Source organism: Corvus kubaryi, unplaced genomic scaffold (genome assembly GCF_017639235.1).
Source record: "Corvus kubaryi isolate FWS band 111438036 unplaced genomic scaffold, C.kubaryi_AGA036_p1.0 37391, whole genome shotgun sequence".
Lineage (NCBI taxonomy): Eukaryota > Metazoa > Chordata > Aves > Passeriformes > Corvidae > Corvus > Corvus kubaryi.
Window position 1 is genome coordinate 11,333,442 of NW_024581130.1, and position 16,892 is coordinate 11,350,333.

At 50.1% G+C, this 16,892-nt stretch overlaps 1 protein-coding gene across 6 annotated transcripts in view; it reads right to left on the bottom strand.

Moving 5' to 3' along the window:
- TIAM1 (TIAM Rac1 associated GEF 1) overlaps positions 1-16,892 on the bottom strand; it is a 127,749-nt gene that overhangs the window by 27,292 nt on the left and 83,565 nt on the right. For all 6 annotated transcript variants that reach the window (XM_042038073.1, XM_042038071.1, XM_042038068.1 and 3 more), the window contains 5 exons: positions 16,501-16,671; positions 11,017-11,121; positions 8,887-8,968; positions 4,491-4,577; positions 1,789-2,013 (listed from right to left, as the gene is read on the bottom strand). In XM_042038073.1, the coding sequence (XP_041894007.1) occupies positions 1,789-2,013; positions 4,491-4,577; positions 8,887-8,968; positions 11,017-11,121; positions 16,501-16,671 (670 nt within the window). The remainder of the gene's footprint in view (positions 1-1,788; positions 2,014-4,490; positions 4,578-8,886; positions 8,969-11,016; positions 11,122-16,500; positions 16,672-16,892) is intronic.

Here is a 16,892-nt window from a genome sequence, read left to right on the forward strand (position 1 = left end):
TGGGACACTGCACTGTCCCACCCTCAGCAAGGGAAAGGAGCCCTCAAAGACCCTCAAGATCACGGTGCAGGGATGGCAGGTGGCAGAGAAGCTGCTTGCTGGGACCCGCTGTGGAGCCCCCATGTCCTGGGATGTCCCTGCTCTGCTCAGGAATCACTGAAATCAGGAATCATCATGTGAACACAAATGCCAGCTCCCAACCCTCTGCTCCCAGGGCAGACACCTCAGGGAAAAGCTGAGCTACGAGGACCCAGCATTCAGGGTTTCAGTGAAAAATCACAGGCAAGGACAAGAGGCTTGTGAAAAGCTGGTGTTGAGTAGGAAATGGGGGCATCTTGTGGCCAGCTATGGAACTGTACAAGACTACCTCGATTTTCCAGCACAAAAGACTAACTGGGAAAACCTCCATGAAAATTAAAAGGAGAATATGGCTTGAAAATGTTGAATTTTAACTGCCTGTCCAGGTTTAGTCCACATCTTACATGAGGTTGCTTTTAGCAGTCCCCTCAGAGGGATTTGCAGTAAGCTGTTTGGAAGCTTTTCTTGCTCCCTCTTTTCCACCTGCTATGAATATCACACTCCCCAAAGCCAGTCTCAGCTCAGAATAGTTTTGATTAGCTAGAAACTACTTCATTTTGGTAATTCCACTGATTTTTCCTGTATTTTAAATGATTCAAAAAAACTGAAGCAAGAGGTACAACCAGTGTCCTCTTCTGTTGTAAAATCCAGAGGAGCATGTAGAAATTCGAGAAGCCAAACTCCTGGCAAAGAATTCCCAGTTGCTATAGATGAATCTTCTGCCAGCTGGGTTCTCTGAGCAGGGCAGTGTCATGAGCAGGAATGTCCCTCCCCCATGGCAGTGTGCTGTGGGATCACCTGGATATGTCAGGCTGTAATGTCAATCCCTGTCTTTAGCTGTTTTAAAAAGTCCCTGTGAGTTATTTGTGCATCTCATCAAACACACAGAGCCCCTGTGCTCCTGGCTGACCCCAGAGAGGGTGAATCACAGAGCCACAAAATACCCTGAGCTGGAAGGGCCCCACAAGAATCATCCAGTCCAACTCCGGCCCTGCCCTGCACCCCAACAGCCCCACCCCGAGCATCCCTGGCAGCGCTGTCCAAACGCTCCTGGAGCTCTGGCAGCCTCAGGGCCGTGCCCGTTCCCTGGGGGAGCCTGGGCAGTGCCCAGCACCCTCTAATGTTCAACACAAACCTCCCTGGCACACCTCCAGCCCTTCCCTGCCACTGTCACAGAGAGCAGAGATCGGAGCTGTCCCTCCGGAGGAAGTTGCAGACCCCAACGAGACTCCCCTCAGTCTCCTCTGCTCCAGCTGAACATTCCAAGTGCCCTCAGCCACTCCTCGTGTGGCCCCTCCAGACCCTTCACCATCCTCGTGTCCCTCCTTTGGACACTCTCCAACAGCTTGAGACCTTTCTGACGTAGTGGTGCCCCAAGCTGCACACAGAATGCTTCTCCCTCTTCCTCCCCATGCCACGTGTAGATCCTGTGGGCAAATCCTGAGCTCCCTAGAAGGGAGCAACTGGTTCTGTGACTGTCTGTGGGCACAGCCAGAGGATGTGAGGTGCCTTTGGCAATGACACACATGTCACAGCCCAACTGCAAGCACAGCCATCCTTCAGGGGTACCCCTGTGACCCCTCACAGCTTCCAGAGCCCCCCGGGACCATCTGCCCAGTTCAGGCTGGAACTCCCCTCCCTCCCGCCATGGGATCTGCACACAGGGATGATGCAGGAGTCCTCCTGGTGATTTCTGTCCTGAAGCCATACCTTGGCTGCTCGCAGCGAAGGCCAGGGCGCCGTCCCCGGGCTCCGAGGGGTTCTCCGGGCGCCGTGGGGGCGGCTGGCGCAGCCGCTGCCCCTCCTCCAGCTCGGGGTGGGTGCGCACGGTGAGGCACAGCGAGGGCTGCACCAGAGCGTCCTTCAGCAGCGCCAAGTCCAGCTCCTCGGCAGCTCTCTGGTTGATCTCCACGACTTCATCGCCAGCTTTCAGGCCTGTGACACAGAGGAACAGGTCAGACTCGCACAGCCGTGCTCCCCACAGACACCGAGGAGCTCTGCCGGGTGTTTATCTCTAGACACAATCATTAATGACTGCAAATGTCGCTGAGATTTGATGGACTTTGTGAGATCTGCTGTCTGGCTACTCCTCCAGTGCCACCTTAAGAGCAGAGTGTCCAGGAGTCCCTCACTACCTGCCAGCAACAATTTATCCCCTTTTTCCTCACGGCACAGACCTGTGCCACACTGCACCCTACACAACACAGGCCTCCCCTGCGACCCTTCCCAAATGCCGTGGCAGCACACACATCTTCAAAAGGCAGATCTGAGCCCTTGCTAAGTTAGTCATGGCTGTTTTCCAGCCTGATTCCAGGAGTTATTTATAGCAGCAGTGCCCCAGGGAGAAGGGGGTGTGCAGGGAAGCAGCTGACTCCCGCTCCCCGGGATGCTGAGGGACAGTGTGCGGCCCTCCGAGGTGACACAGGAACCCTGACCTTCCCCACGGCCAGCCGGGCCCTCCCTGACCAGCAACAGCGAGCTGGAGTGGGGTTTCATCCCCAGTAATCCCCAGGGCCAGGCAGGCAGCAGCACACCAGGAACAGCAGTGCCGAGAGCCCCGGCTGTTGGATCATCCCCGTCTCCATCCTTGCATTTACAGGGACGAGAGCTGGAATTTACAGCGACCAAAGAGTAGGGGTGACCATCCCTGCCATGCACAGGAGGAGTCCCCGAAAGCCTGGATGAATCCTCCAGGAGACACAGTACTGACCCACATTCCAGGAAGAAACGTGGAAGGGAGGAGGCTAAAGAGCTTCCTTAGGAAAATGGAGATCTCCCTAAATGCATGTAATTGTGCCCAGAAACTGCAGTGTGGTGTGCAGTTTCAGGGAGAATAAAATGAACTAGATAGAGTAGCTACAAATTAAATGGACTGTAAAATCATATCTGAAAGAAGGACAAAACAAGGCAAGTCAAGCATTTCGCATTATTTAATTTATTCTACTTAGCGATTCGGTGGCATAATAGCAGCACACTAATAGGCCTGCAACCATAAACATCGGATCTGGGGCTTCATTTACTCTTTGGAGTCTTTGTTTTGGATCATTTGGGATAAAGCATCACGTCTATCTCAGTGCAATCCCATTCCAACAAGGAATGCCCTGCTAAGGCAGACCAACAGAAGAAAAAGGATGAATCATAAAAATTACCAGGAGAAAATAAAAGTTTTCTAATTGGAGGAAAGACTGATAGTGAAATGCAGTATCTCATCTGATGGAGTGCAGTCAAACACAGACAATGCATGTAAATAATGGGAGGCACAGAGAGTTTTCCCCACTTCCTCCTGCTACCTCAGGGAATCTTGTCCCAGCATCCTGCCGACTGCTGTCACACAGAAGTGCCTTTCCAGGTCAGTTCTGAGGAGCTACGGATCTGAGTTTTCATTCCCTGTCCTAACACTGCAGCCCCACAGGAGGCACTCTCTGCTCACACATCCATTCAAGCTGTTCTTCCAGCAGTAACTAAAAGCAAACCAGGGAAGCCCTGATGAAACCCCCATCCGCCCTCACCTCACACTTGCCTTACTCCACACAGGAACCCACAGGGTTCCATTTCCCCTGGCAGCCTGGCAGGGAGCCCGCCCCCCCAGCCTCTGCTCAGGGCTTTTGGCAGGATTTCTATCCTGTTAGCCAGGGAGTGCTGTGGGGCTGAGGGACAGGAAGAGCAAGGCGGTCTTTTCACGTTTAACACACACCTGTGTGGGTTTCTGAAGTTGGGGTGCAGCTCCAGGCTGTCCCCCATTCCCTGACCAGTGCTCCTGCTTTCCTATTTCTGCCTCCACTGTGCCCCTTCTGCCACTCATTCCCAGCCACACAAGCCAGCTCCACCAGCTCGGGGTCACAGAAACTGCCAGGGCAGTTTTCCATCAGCTGGACTGGCTCAGCAGAGTGCCAGAGTCAGCACCAGACCAAGGGATGCAGCAGCCTGGGGGAGAGCAGCTTTTGGAACAGCTTTTGCCAAGGGCCAACAGCTGAATAAGCTCTGCAAGGCCATACAAGCCCTCACCAAGGGAACTCTGAAGGTGTTTCTGAGGACTCTGCATGCACCAGTGGGTTACAAAGAGATGAGATTCTTCTCACCCCTCATGGTCCCCACGTTCTAGTTCCAAATGTGGGTGGGTTTCAGCTGCCCAGCTCCCTGACCAGCCTGTCTCTGTGCAGCAGGGGAGGCAGTGAATGGGAAATGCAGTGGCATGGCTGGCCTCAGTTGCATTAAACCAGATCCTGCTCTGCCTTGGGATGAGCTGGCAGCCTGGTTATCCCTGCTGGCTCCTGCTCCAGGTGCTGCCCTGCATCCTGCAAAGGCTGGGAGCAAAACTAGAGGCAGTAATCCCAGCCACAGGCAGCACTCAGATGCTTCTACTGTATTTAAGTCACAGTGACTGACTCGGGAGGGCTTTGGAAGTGTTTTACCTTGCTTGAAAGCCAGGCCTGTCTCCTTGACGCTGTTCACATACAGTCGGCAAATCCCTTCCTCTTCCACGGAGGAGAGAGAGACACCTGGGGAGACAGCCAGTGAGATGGTCAGAGAAAGGCAGCCCCCTCCAGGGTGTCCCAGCCACCACAGCCTGCAGCCACGGCTGTGCTGTCCCTGCAGCGAGCAGGCGGGAATCCCTCCCCTCTCCCTTCCCTCAAACCTCCAGCACAACAGGGAAGTGAAACGACGGAAGTGGCTTTAACAAAAACCTGAGCTGAATTTCTGAGTGCATCTATAACTCATCTACAGCCGTATTTGAGGATACCACAGCTGCAAAGCCTTGGAACAGACTCCCAATTCTCTTGCCACCAAAGGTCCCTCCAGGAGGTTTTGCTGTTCACAGACCAAAGCTGCACAGAGCCGTGGTTTGGGACAAAAGCCGGGAATCTGAAAGCCACAGCTGATGTGCCGTCCCAAACTCAGGCAAGGCACAACACCTCTGGGTAGAACAGAGTGCTGACCTCTGCTTTTTGAGGCTCATGGGCTGGGCAGGTTTGTAAGAATGCCCCTTTCCCTCTTCCCCTCAACTTTTTTCAGCTGCTTATGGCACAACCTGTCATTTGACAAGTCTCGGCTCAGCACACATTTCATGCTCACCAGAGACCTACAGAACAGCCCTGAAGTGGAAGTGCTGACACAGCCCCATTTTAAACAGTGCAAATGGGACTGTGAGCTTTGGTCTGGGGGATTTTCCTGCCATGTGTGTGACACTGTAAGATAACAATGTGTAAAGGAAATACAACGTGCCGAGTTAAATGCAGGTTGTTTATTTACTGTTGAGAGCCATCTAAAGCAGAACATTTGCCTTTCTGAAAACTTCATTACTCCCTAAATGAGTGCAGGCAACCATTTGCTCTCTCTTTTCTAGAGACTAGAAAAACATTTACAAACCTCTGGGGGGAGTCGTTTGTTTTCACATGCAATCAGCCACCAGCCAAGAGGTGCAGATGTGCTGGGAGCCTATCCTGACTTTAGGACTCCCTTCAAGTTGATCCTTATGGCTGAGAGTTATTTTTTTCATCCGTGATTTAAAAATTAAAAAAAAAGTAAGAAAAGAGGGGGAGGAATGTGGCAGCTCAGAAGTGAGAAGCATATGGCCTTTCATGACTTACTGAGCTACTTGGAACCTGCATGCGAGCTCCTCAGGCTGAATCAAATGAAATTTGTGAAGCTCACTCCACACACCAGCTTTGGCAGAGAGAAGAACCCTCGACTACAAGAGCAGCTGTAAAATATAGTAGTTACTGGTTGTCATCACCACAAAGCCTACCTGGAAAACCCTCATCCAGATAGACAGCAGAGCGTGCCCAAGGCTGCAGTTTGAGTCAGCACAAAGCATCAGCTCCTAAGAGCGTCGCCCTCTGCAACTGAGAGCCTGGTTTGGGCCAAACACCACACATTAAAACCAGGCTGAGGGGTAGCTCAGGCTCTCACTGTGAGGAGATCAGATCCAAGCAGCCTCAAGCTCCACCTCTCCTACAAGGAAAGGCTGAGAGAACTAGGATTGTTCAGACTGGGGAAGAGAAGCTTTGGGGGGACCTCACTGCAGCCCTCCAGGACCTGAAGGGAGCCCACAGGAAAGATGGAGAGGGACTCTTTAAAAGCATCTGGAGTGACAGGACAAGGAGGAATGGCTTCAAACTGAAAGAGAGCAGGTTTAGATGGGATATTGGGAAGCAATTGTTTCCCTGTGAGGGTGGGGAGGCCCTGGCACAGGGTGCCCAGAGAAGCTGTGGCTGCCCCTGGATCCCTGACAGTGTCCAAGGCCAGGTTGGACGGGGCATGGAGCACCCCAGGATGGTGGAAGGTGTCCCTGCCCACAGCAGGGGTGGGACTGGATGGACTTTAAGGTCCCTTCCAACCCAACCCATTCTGAGATTCTGTGATTTCTCCATAAGAAGACCTCTGCCTCCCTCAATCCATCAGGTCTAAGTGCATACATAGTCATTTCTTAATTCATCCTTCAGCCATACCCATAAATCCTGCAGTTATTCCTGGCAGAAAGGGCATATGGAGCAATTACACAGGTCGTCATCAGCTTTAGGAGATGAGAGATGGGCAGCTGGCAAGAGCCTGGCACTGGCCATCTCACACACACAGTCAAGCCCTCCACAGACAGGGGATGTGACCCTATCCTGTTTTATTTCCACAGCTGTGACAGTGGTTGGACCTCAAAGCAGCACAGCAGTGCCAGTGGCTCTCATCCCAGTGTGTGTGTGTGCAGTCTGTACACACATGTGGACAGCAGGAATGTACAGCTCCCACCTGGCTGGGTTCCACAGGGGCTGCACACAAACACTGCGGGAGAGGAAGGGCAGGAGTGGGTGGAAGCCACTGTGATTGCATAAGCTGGCATTCCTGCCAAAAACATTGCCATCAGACTGTGCATGGGCTCTGAAACACAGGTGGGGAGAGATGGGTGGCAACCCAGGCAGAGCCTTGTCTTGACTGCAAAGTTCTGATCACAGGAGAATCTGCATCTCGGAGTGCACGTGGCCTCACCACAGCAGCTCAATAGCTGAGCAAATCCACCTCCAGACAATCCCCTCATCCCCCTGGGAAAACCAGCTGCTGGTAAACATGCCAGCCCATTCCTGATACATCCAGGAGGTGGAAGCCAAGGATTCTTACCCATTTCTGCCCTCACAGCCCTGGCAAAGAGGGAAGAGTACTAGCCAAAGAGATGAGAACATCTGTGCTCAAGCACCAGCAAAGCATCCCACTGAGAGATCCAACACTGGCCAGACCCTCCAGGAGCGCCTCTTACTACCACAGACGCACTGGTGGGAGTAGAAACACCACAGAATGTTCCCAGGTGAGCTCTCCCTGAGATGTGGTGTTGGAACAAGGTGATCTTTAAGGCCCTGTCCAGCCCAAACTGCTCCAGGATTGTGTGATTTCAGCACACACTAGTGACTGGATGAACACACAAGGAGACACATACACACCACAGAAATCCTTCTGTCAACTAGAGGCAAACCACATTTGGCCATTTTCTTTCAGTGAGAGAAAAGTCAGCTTTTTTGGGGTGCTTTTAGCATTCCCTCCCTGCAGGGTGAGAGCACTGCACAGCTACATCCCACACCTCACACAGCTGATCTCATTTCACAGGACACCACATTGCATTTCATGTTTTTTTTCCCATTTATCGCTTAGGAAAAAAGAAGAAAAAGAAATAAACAGGAAGTGCTATGACAGCTGCAACTCTTGCAGTGCTTTCAGGCACTGCATAAATACCAGCCCTGAACCATCACTGGGCTGGTGAATATTTCTTTCTTAGGCCTTCAATATTCAAGCCCCAGTCAGTCCCACTGCTTTGTAGCAGAGCTCAATACTCCAGTGGCCTGCAGCTGTATAATAAGCAGTTTGGGGATGCAGAATTATTCTAGTCATTAAAACAGAATATTTAGATAAACAGCAAAAAGATGCAGATTGGCTTCCTGTGGGGGAGGTTGCACAGATAACTCTAAAATACACCCCAGAACTGCAACTGCCAGGCCAAAGGGCACACTCACCAGGCTGGAGGGCTGTAATCTGAAATACCTGAAAGCTGAGAAGTGTGAACTACACAGAGATGAGAGATTCTGCTGGAAGTACACAGGGAGGCCTTCCCCTGCTTTATGCTTCACACAGATCTGCCACGTGTCCGATTCTGGCTCCAGGCATCCATGGGACATCCTCGAGGGCTGGAGCATCCATGCAACACCCTTGAGCCCTGGAGCCAGGCATCCCCAGCCTCAGCAACGTTGGGGCCAGGCAGGAACCCACCTTGGGTGCCCCTGGCAGGTGAGAAGAAGCCAAACAGCCTCTCTGCAGCTGCTCAGCCACAGAACTCGAGATGCCTCATACCCACAGCGATGCTCCCGAGGAGCGGGGCAAGGCAGAAGGAGTGAACAGGGGGACAAAGGAGGAAGGAGTGAGCAGGGGGACAAGGAGGAAGGAGGGGAGCTGCAGAGCCCTGCAGCCTGTGGGCAGTGTGGAAGCCCCAGCACAGCCCCCGGCAGGCTCTGTGTGAGATGTGACAGCTGGCAAAGGATGCTGCTCCCACCCACACCCTCCGTGGGTGGTGCTGGGAGGAACTACAGCAGCAAGCAAACATTTGTCCTCCCTGCACATCCTCCAGCTCCAGGAAAGCCACGTTCAGAGCACTCCAAACAAAGCTGTCCTCCTCCAGGGCAGGTGAATGCTCCTGTGGGTGGCTCAGGAGTCAGAAGTGTTTTCCTCACTGTGCTCAAGAGACCTTTCAGGTGCATCAATAAACAGCACGCAAGAACCTGCTCGCACTAGAACTGACTGGGGAGAAACAGCAAAACAAATGAAGGACTAACTCACCATAAATATCAGAGGATGCATCAGACTTCTCCATCTGAATGTGCTGGGTAATTTTCTGACAGATTTCTATTTCCTTGTACAGCTGAATAGAGGAAAAAAAAACAAACACAAAAATATGTTACTGTGGGAGGACACATTAATTGTAATGGTTTTGAACAGATTTTTGGGTTTTAATTACAGGCAGAAGAAAGGGACTGTGGTCATTATTTATCAAACAGTTTCTCCCCACCTGTGTGAGAGGCATTAGCAGTGTCACTCAGCTCTGCTGTTAGAACACAGTTAGGGAGGAGGAAGCAGTGTTTTCCCACCACCATCACCAAACAAAGCATGCATCTCTTTCACTCAGTCAATACCATTTTGAGTGCACGAGAAACAGAGCTTCTGTTCCTCTTTTCCTAACTTTCAAGTAGTAATAGCTTAATGTTTCCGTATTGTTTTAATGAAGACATTGCAGGAATTCAATTATTCAACAGCATTAAAATCACAAGGAGTGATTTTGTTTCTTAGATACATTTCTTCATTATCAGATTATCAATTTGCTATACCTCAGCATGACATTTCACCTTTAACACCTTGCTGTTTATTCGTACCAAGGAAAGCCCCCAAGTCTTTGAAACGGTCATCAACATCCTTCCTGGGAGACCAGCACAAGTTCACACCTAGGCAATAGCCCACAAGTCCCTCCACCCAGCTGCAAATCCCTCTGCCTTTCAGCACCGAAGTAACAAACCAGCCTTTGTCTTCGGAAAAAATCATGGCCCCAGGTGAACGAGAGCCCACAGGTGAATATGAATTCTGTTCCCGTGCTGCTGTGAGCGTGTAAAAATGCAATTCACAGTAATGAACATTTTGAAACTCAGTGTTTGGACTGAAGTACGTAAACTGTTCCTTTAGAAAAGAAGAGGAACTCATTAGCAAAAGGTTTCCCGAATAAAAATGTAACTTCATCTTCACTATCAGCACCTACAGATCTGTTTAGCTGCAAAATCACGTTCTGCAGAACAGCTACAGCCCCATGGAAGTAACTCCAGTGTTCTCCCCAAACAAGCCCACACAGGCCAGCAGACATACAAAGTGTGCTGGTTTAGTATTGGTACATTGGACATCGTCCTACAGTGCCTGTCTCTGCCATTCCCTTCCAGCATCTACACAGTCCCACTGACAAAGTTTTGGGTTCATTTCAGCTTTTCAGAATAAACAATAAGTGATGACTCTGTCAATCCTACACCCTCTCAACACGAGACAAGTCCCCAAAGTCCTTCCAGACAATGACAGCTAAAATCTGTCTCCTCTGAGTTTTAATTTTCCCCAACTGTATCACACTTCCCAATCCTAGCACTTCTCTAGCACTTTCTCACTAGTTGTTGTTGTTGTTGATAGCATTAACTGAAAATCCCAGAAGTTCTTTGCTAAATGAACAAAAGCCTCCATAGCTAGCAAAGTTTTACTTTTTATAAGTAAACCAGCCACCAATGCAAAGGACTTTAAAAAGCTTTACAGCATGCCGGTGTAAAATCATAGAGGTAAAGCATGACATTAATCCTGTTTGGTCTTTTTTTCTAATCTCTCATGGCAACATTCCTTTGAAGTCTGCTTTTGAGATGAATGAGATGAAAACAGCCAGCTGAGGCAATTAAGGAAGTATATTCTCATAGGTAACTCCAGACCTTCTTAACCTCAAACTTTACCTTCCCATTAAGAAAAAAACCCACCAAAAAACACCCAACAACTTGTGTATTTTCCTCCTCTTTAAAACTCAGACAGGGACTGTAACAACAAGTGCTCAGGCCTCAGCACCATGACTTTAAAACCCCCATGGACAGCACAAACAACAGGAAAAGACAACTTGGAGGGAAGTTAAGCTTAAATGTACCTTACAGCGACTTTCACACATTGCCTGTGGCTGTCCCTCCTCTCTCCCCAGACACATCCACACACACATATGAGCTGAACACCAACACAGGATGAAATGTTTGGAGAGATCCCTTTACTGAAGGCTAATTTGCCATGGTCTGCAAAGCGCCATAATTGCAAGCCAAAGAGCCTAACTGCGTGCTACAGGATGGCAGATAAACACTAATTACCAGCATCCCACCCAGGGTCATTTCATTTGCCCAGGGGCAGCATTACCAGTTCATAGATCTCCTCCTCTGGCTTTGGTACATAGAACTGGATCTGGTTGTCAATGAGGAATTTCAGGCGCAGGTAGTGAGCAGCGTGGTCCAGCTGGTGTGTCTGCAAGAGACAGAGAGCCTTTAGACAGAAAAGCAGTGTTCACCTCATCTCTGACCCTCACAGGAACAAAACCACCCCAGCACCACCTTCCACCATGATCTCCTGCCCTGAAACCTGAACAAAACCTGGCCCTCCTGCTCTCCCCCAGGAGTAAGATCCATGTACCCACCGAGGGCACTGGGAGCAGCCTCCTCGGCTCTGCTGACCCAGCATTCTGCTCCCTCCCAAGCCAGTCCAGAAATAAGCCAATGCTGGAACAGCAGAAGCCTCAGAGCACGCCTTTGGATAAAAGGATATTTAAATAAACGTTCTGCCAACAGAGCGAAATATGGCAGGAAAGGGCTTTTCTGTTTGGTTTGGGTTTTTTTAGCATCTTCATAACTTAGCACGTAAATATGATGGGGCAGATTTCAAGCAAGGTTAATAAAAACAAAAAAATCTGTCTGTCCTCTAAATTCAAAGCAGCTCAGGATACACTGGCTTTATAAGGCTAGAAAAAAGCCAAGAGTTGCATCCTGGATTGCATCCCAGTGGAAACAGGTCACACCATTTTAATAAATTAGTTATAATTAGCTGAGGATACAGCATTTGGTCTGGGAGATGTTAATGACCTTTTCTCAGCATGATTAATAAGGTTGATTTAAGCAGAGGTTAATGCAGTGTGTAATCAAAACACATTACAAGTATGATAAACACAAAGGATATCATCCAGAAGTTACTTTCAAAGTTCCTAAACTAAAACTAATGAGAAACCCCGAAGTGATTCACAGGTACAGGAGGTAAATTCTCCTCACTGTCACTTCTGAAATCCCACTGTTAAAGGCTTTTATACCTCAGCCTTTTCATTTTACACCAGCAAATTACCAAGTTTCTCAGGCTGTGCTGAAAACAATGGCTTATCTGAAAATTCATGCAAGAACATCATTACTGCCTGTCTGTCCTGCTTTTTAAAGCCTGGCTTTTCCAGTTCCAGCCATAATACAGCAGCACTGAGGTGATGAGCAGTGTACACTGAGGGACCTGTGGAAAACCTGACCCTCCAGCACACGCACAGAGAACAGTGACTGCTTTGGGAAGCCTGGATTAGCCCAGGAGTAAAAAAGCTACCAACAACAAGAAGGAAAACCAAACCAGATCTATTGCTGCATTCTGCACAGTGCTCTGTCCAAATATGCCCAACCCAAAGATCAAATTTTCCTTGGATGAAATGGAGTATCTGAAATGGACTAACCTCCATAATCCAGGCAAATTCCTAGTTAATTAAATAATGACTTTGAAATCTATCAAGGGCCAAAAGAAAAACAGCTGAATGTAGGAGATCCTTGCTCCCTCACTTTTTTCTTTTTTTGGAAAGCTTCTTTCTTGCTTTTCTCACTGATTACTGCTGTTTTCAGTAGTTTTCTCTTTACAGACACACATGTGCACACACTCCAGAAACTGAAGGGAAGCAGAATTGGCATTAAAGGTTCAGAAATGACACAGAGGAGTCCTGAGTTACTTTCTGGTCAGCTTAGTGTACTGCCCCTAGACACAAAAGTGTCTTAAACAAATACACAGAAAGGAGATCTAGACCCACTTAGTGCACCCCCCATGTCTGGGGTGTCCAGGGAAGGGAACAGAGCTGGGAAAGGGGCTGGAGCACCAGGAGCAGCTGAGGGAGCTGGGATTGTTTATCCTGGAGCAAAGGAGGCTCAGGGGGGACCTTGTGGCTCTGCACAACTCCCTGACAGAAGGGGGCAGCCGGGGGGGAGTCGGGCTCTGCTCCCAGGGAACAGGGACAGGACAAGGGGAAATGGCCTCAGGCTGGGCCAGGGGAGGCTCAGGCTGGACATCAGCAGGGATTTCTTCATGGAAAGGAAGGGGCTGCCCAGGGAGGTTTGGAGTCCCCATCCCTGGAGGTGTCCAAGGAATTCCTGGACGTGGCACTCAGTGCTCTGGGCTGGGGACAAGGTGGGGACTGGGCACAGCTTGGACTCCATGGTCTCGTAGGTTTTTTCCAACCTGAAGGATCCTGTGGTTCTGTGAAAAAGGAGCCAGGCAACCTGGCAGCCTCCTCCTGCCACCGGGGTGGATCTCCTCCCTGTCTCCTGTGCCCAAGCTGTTGTGCTCATGCTGCACCTCGGGCATGTCTGACGGTCAGTGCCAGCTGTGCTGCCCAGCCCCATGCCACTGCCCAAAGCCCAGGGCTGGCGCAGAGACCCTATCCACAGCCCATCCGACGTCCTTCCCTTGTGGAGGAGACCCAAGGGATGCTTTCCAGACGGGCCCAGGCAGGTAGAAATGACCACCTGTCATGAATTTATACAGCCTGGGGCCACCAAGCACTGGGCGGAGCATCAGCTGAAGATAAAACCGGGTAAAACGTTCATATTTAGAGCCACTCATTTCTTGCAAGAAACCCCATCAGCCCAAGAGGATGCCATCAATCCAATACACTGCAAGCCCATCCAGGTCAGGAATGACAGTCCTGACCATGGTAGGAGCCACCCCATTTAGTTAATTAACATCCTACAGCTGCCCCAAGGCTCTGTCTACCTCAAAATCAGACATTGGTTAAAGTGTTTCAAATAGGGCCATGATCTTCTACTGAAGTGAAAGGAAAAGGTCCCCTGAATGTGGACACAGCCAGGCTGCCCTAAAAGCCAAACCATTAACCCACTTTTTTGTTGCTGGGAGCTGCATCCATATGTGGGGAGGTGGGAGCAGAAACAGGGCAGCTTTAATGATATGAATATTCTTTCGAGACCACCCAAAATACCTTTCAGCCGTCCAAATCTGCTTCTTGGTTTATTTATTTCTCTCCTAATAACTCTGGCTATGTCTGGACTAAATTAGGCAGCTAACCCCATTTAAAGCACAACCCGACAGCTTAACCGAGGTGGTCGTGAAGAAGAATTTACAGCCAGGGCTGTGATCCGATTCAAGAGGCTCCAAGTGCCACAGTGGGCTGGCACACAGCCCCAGTCTGGCTCCTTTCTAGCCCACGAGAGGGCCTGGCACGTTGTCCCAGCTTGGTGGGGGAGGCCTTCGTGGCAGCAGCACAGGAACGCAGCAGCCACCCCACGGCATCGCCCCTGTGTGGCCCCAGCTCTCCCAGCGGGAAAACACCAGCCCAGAAGAAAAGGAAGCCCCCAGAGCATCAGGCTTAAGTAACTTCTCAGAGGCTTTGAGCACAAATCCAGAGACCTTGGGGTATCTGCTTCTTGCCCCTCAGGCAGGTCCCTTTGAAAGACGTAAATTGTGAGGGGAAAAAACCCCAAACCTTTCTTGCCTCACTTTCTTTGTAGTCGAAGATAAATGCCATGTAGTCATCTATGCTTGTTTTTTACTGCTATTATCTCCATATTGGGTTTTGGTGTTATTATCTCCACACTGGCTCTGCCTAAATCCATATACAGAGTGTGATTTCCTCCTCCATTTTAAGACACACCATTATGCAAATGTCAGTAATGCATATACATTCGTTCACACTGAGCAGTGCTATCACAGAATCACAGCATGGGTAAGGTTGGAAGGGACCAACTATTTCCTATCAGCCACAGAAAGCAATTTGATGCACATACACTGAGTTTTCCTGCCTTCCAAGTGATGTTGCTAGTTACATCTTCAGAGAAATCTTTGAGAAACCACTTTAAAAATGCTTTAAACACTCCTCCCACCAATCCTGAATCATAAAAGTGCCACAAAGCATCCTCCGAAGCCTAACTCGCTGCACAATAACAGGCAGCAATGTTAGCATAAGAACACATTTTCCGCAATGACTTCAGTGCATTTAATGTTCTCCAACAGAAGAATCAAGCTCAGTTTAGCAGCACAGATTTAACCACATCTACAAACATGAGGAGGTTTACATGAAATGTAGAGCTTGAAATGTTTACTGTACCAGAACTTGACTGGTTCTCAGATGGCAGATGGCAAACTGATGTGAAATGATGTGGATCAGATATTAAAGGGGGGAAAATGAGCTGAATGCAAGAGACAGAAGAAAGAGATTGATTATTAAATGCTACAGAAAAGAAGGCATCTCAACAGTGTTTTTCAGGCTGAAAACCCTTACAGAAAGGAAAGAAACAGATAATAGCTCTTGAAAAAACACTCACCAACCTCCCCTTCTCCTTTAACACCCCCACCCACCGCAGCAAACACACAGTGAGAGACCAGACCCTCAGCAGGCACCTGCTGAAACCACGGAGCTACACCAGCTTGCTCCGGCCGAGGGCTTGGTCCACTGAGTTAACCACTCTTACCCGAAGGAAAACATAAATCCTAAAAATAAATCATTACTAATAATGTGTCATCCAGCTTCCCTATCATGTCCCTCTCCAAAAATGTCATTTTTGCTGAGCACAAAGCAGAGCTTTCACAAGCCGCAGCGCACCTGGCAGAGACGCGAGCGCACCGTACAATTACTGGAAACGAACGCCTTTCCCTCACCTTCCCTCTCTTTGGAAGCACATGCAACGCATTCTGAAAGTCCCCAAAGTTAAGCTCTCAATAGTAGTAAATGTTTTCTTTTCTCCTGCTGTTGTTGTTGTACAGAGCAGACTCACTTTTCAGAGCAGCACGTGACAGGAGCTGGGTCTCGCTCGCTCAGAAAACACACATTATGTAGCTGCCAGATCTGAAAGCCTGTGTTTAATTTGTCAAAGTTTCCAACTCTTTAGAGATGTAACTCTTTTTAACGGCCCAATATCTCTGATACTTCATCTGGCAAAGAAATCCAGGTGGTTTTTCCTCCCCCCCACTCCAGTGTGGATAAAAGCTTTCCCCTGTCCCCTCGTGCCACCCACATGAGGTTGCGTCTGATTCTGCAGAGCAGGCAGCAAACATGGGCACCTTCTCCCACTCGTGGTGCTGCTGTTCTCCCCAGGGCCAGCCCGAGGGGAAGGCAGGAGGGATGGCACATGGAAACAGGTCCCCCTGGCTGCTGGGAAGGGGTGAGACCACCTCATCTGCCTGGCGGAACGGGGAAATGGGGAGCGATGCAGAGCTGGGGGCACCAGGGTGGTGGTACCACCACACTGTGGGGCATCCAGGGGCTGGGAGAGGGGTCCCACACTCAGCGTGGTCCCACTGGAGGGGCAGAGGATGGCTGGCTCTGTGAAAGGCAGCAGCAGAGGCAGAGCCAGTATGTGAAGGCCCTTCCAGGCTGGTGCACAGCAGCCAGAGTGGGAAAGGCAAACCCAGCCTGCTGCCTGTCCCTGCACCCACGCCAAGTTAGCTCCAGCTGCAGGGAACTCTCTGCTGCGCTCCCGGCCTCAGCACTGCAGTGTAATTGTGGTTTTCACCTAACACAGAACTGGCGTCCCAGTGCAGAGCAGTCCCAGCACTGGCACAGGAGGCTGCACTGATTCCCCACCTGCCCCAGGGCACGTTTACCTTGCAGATCATTTCCAGCACGTCCCGTGAGGAGTCCCCAGGCCGGATGACTGTCAGGGCAGGCTGGTTGTTGGGCAGGCAGAACCACGAGGGCGTGAAGTACTCGTGGACCCAAATATCACAGTCGGGGTTGTGCTGGTGGACACTGCTCAGGGCCACCTCCTTCTCCCTCTAAATAGACAAAATCCATCATGACTACCCAGCGCAGCCCAACTCCCTCTTCACCAGTAACTCATGCACTGTGTGCTATATCAGAGCCCTCAGACAGAGAAGATATTTGGCTCCTAAGCCCAGGTTGAAGGCTTGTCTGGACAGGAACCTGCAGTTTTCCCTGAGCAGGAGAGCGCGTGCCTTCCTGTGCCACCCACCCAGCTACACTGCTGCAGTGTTCA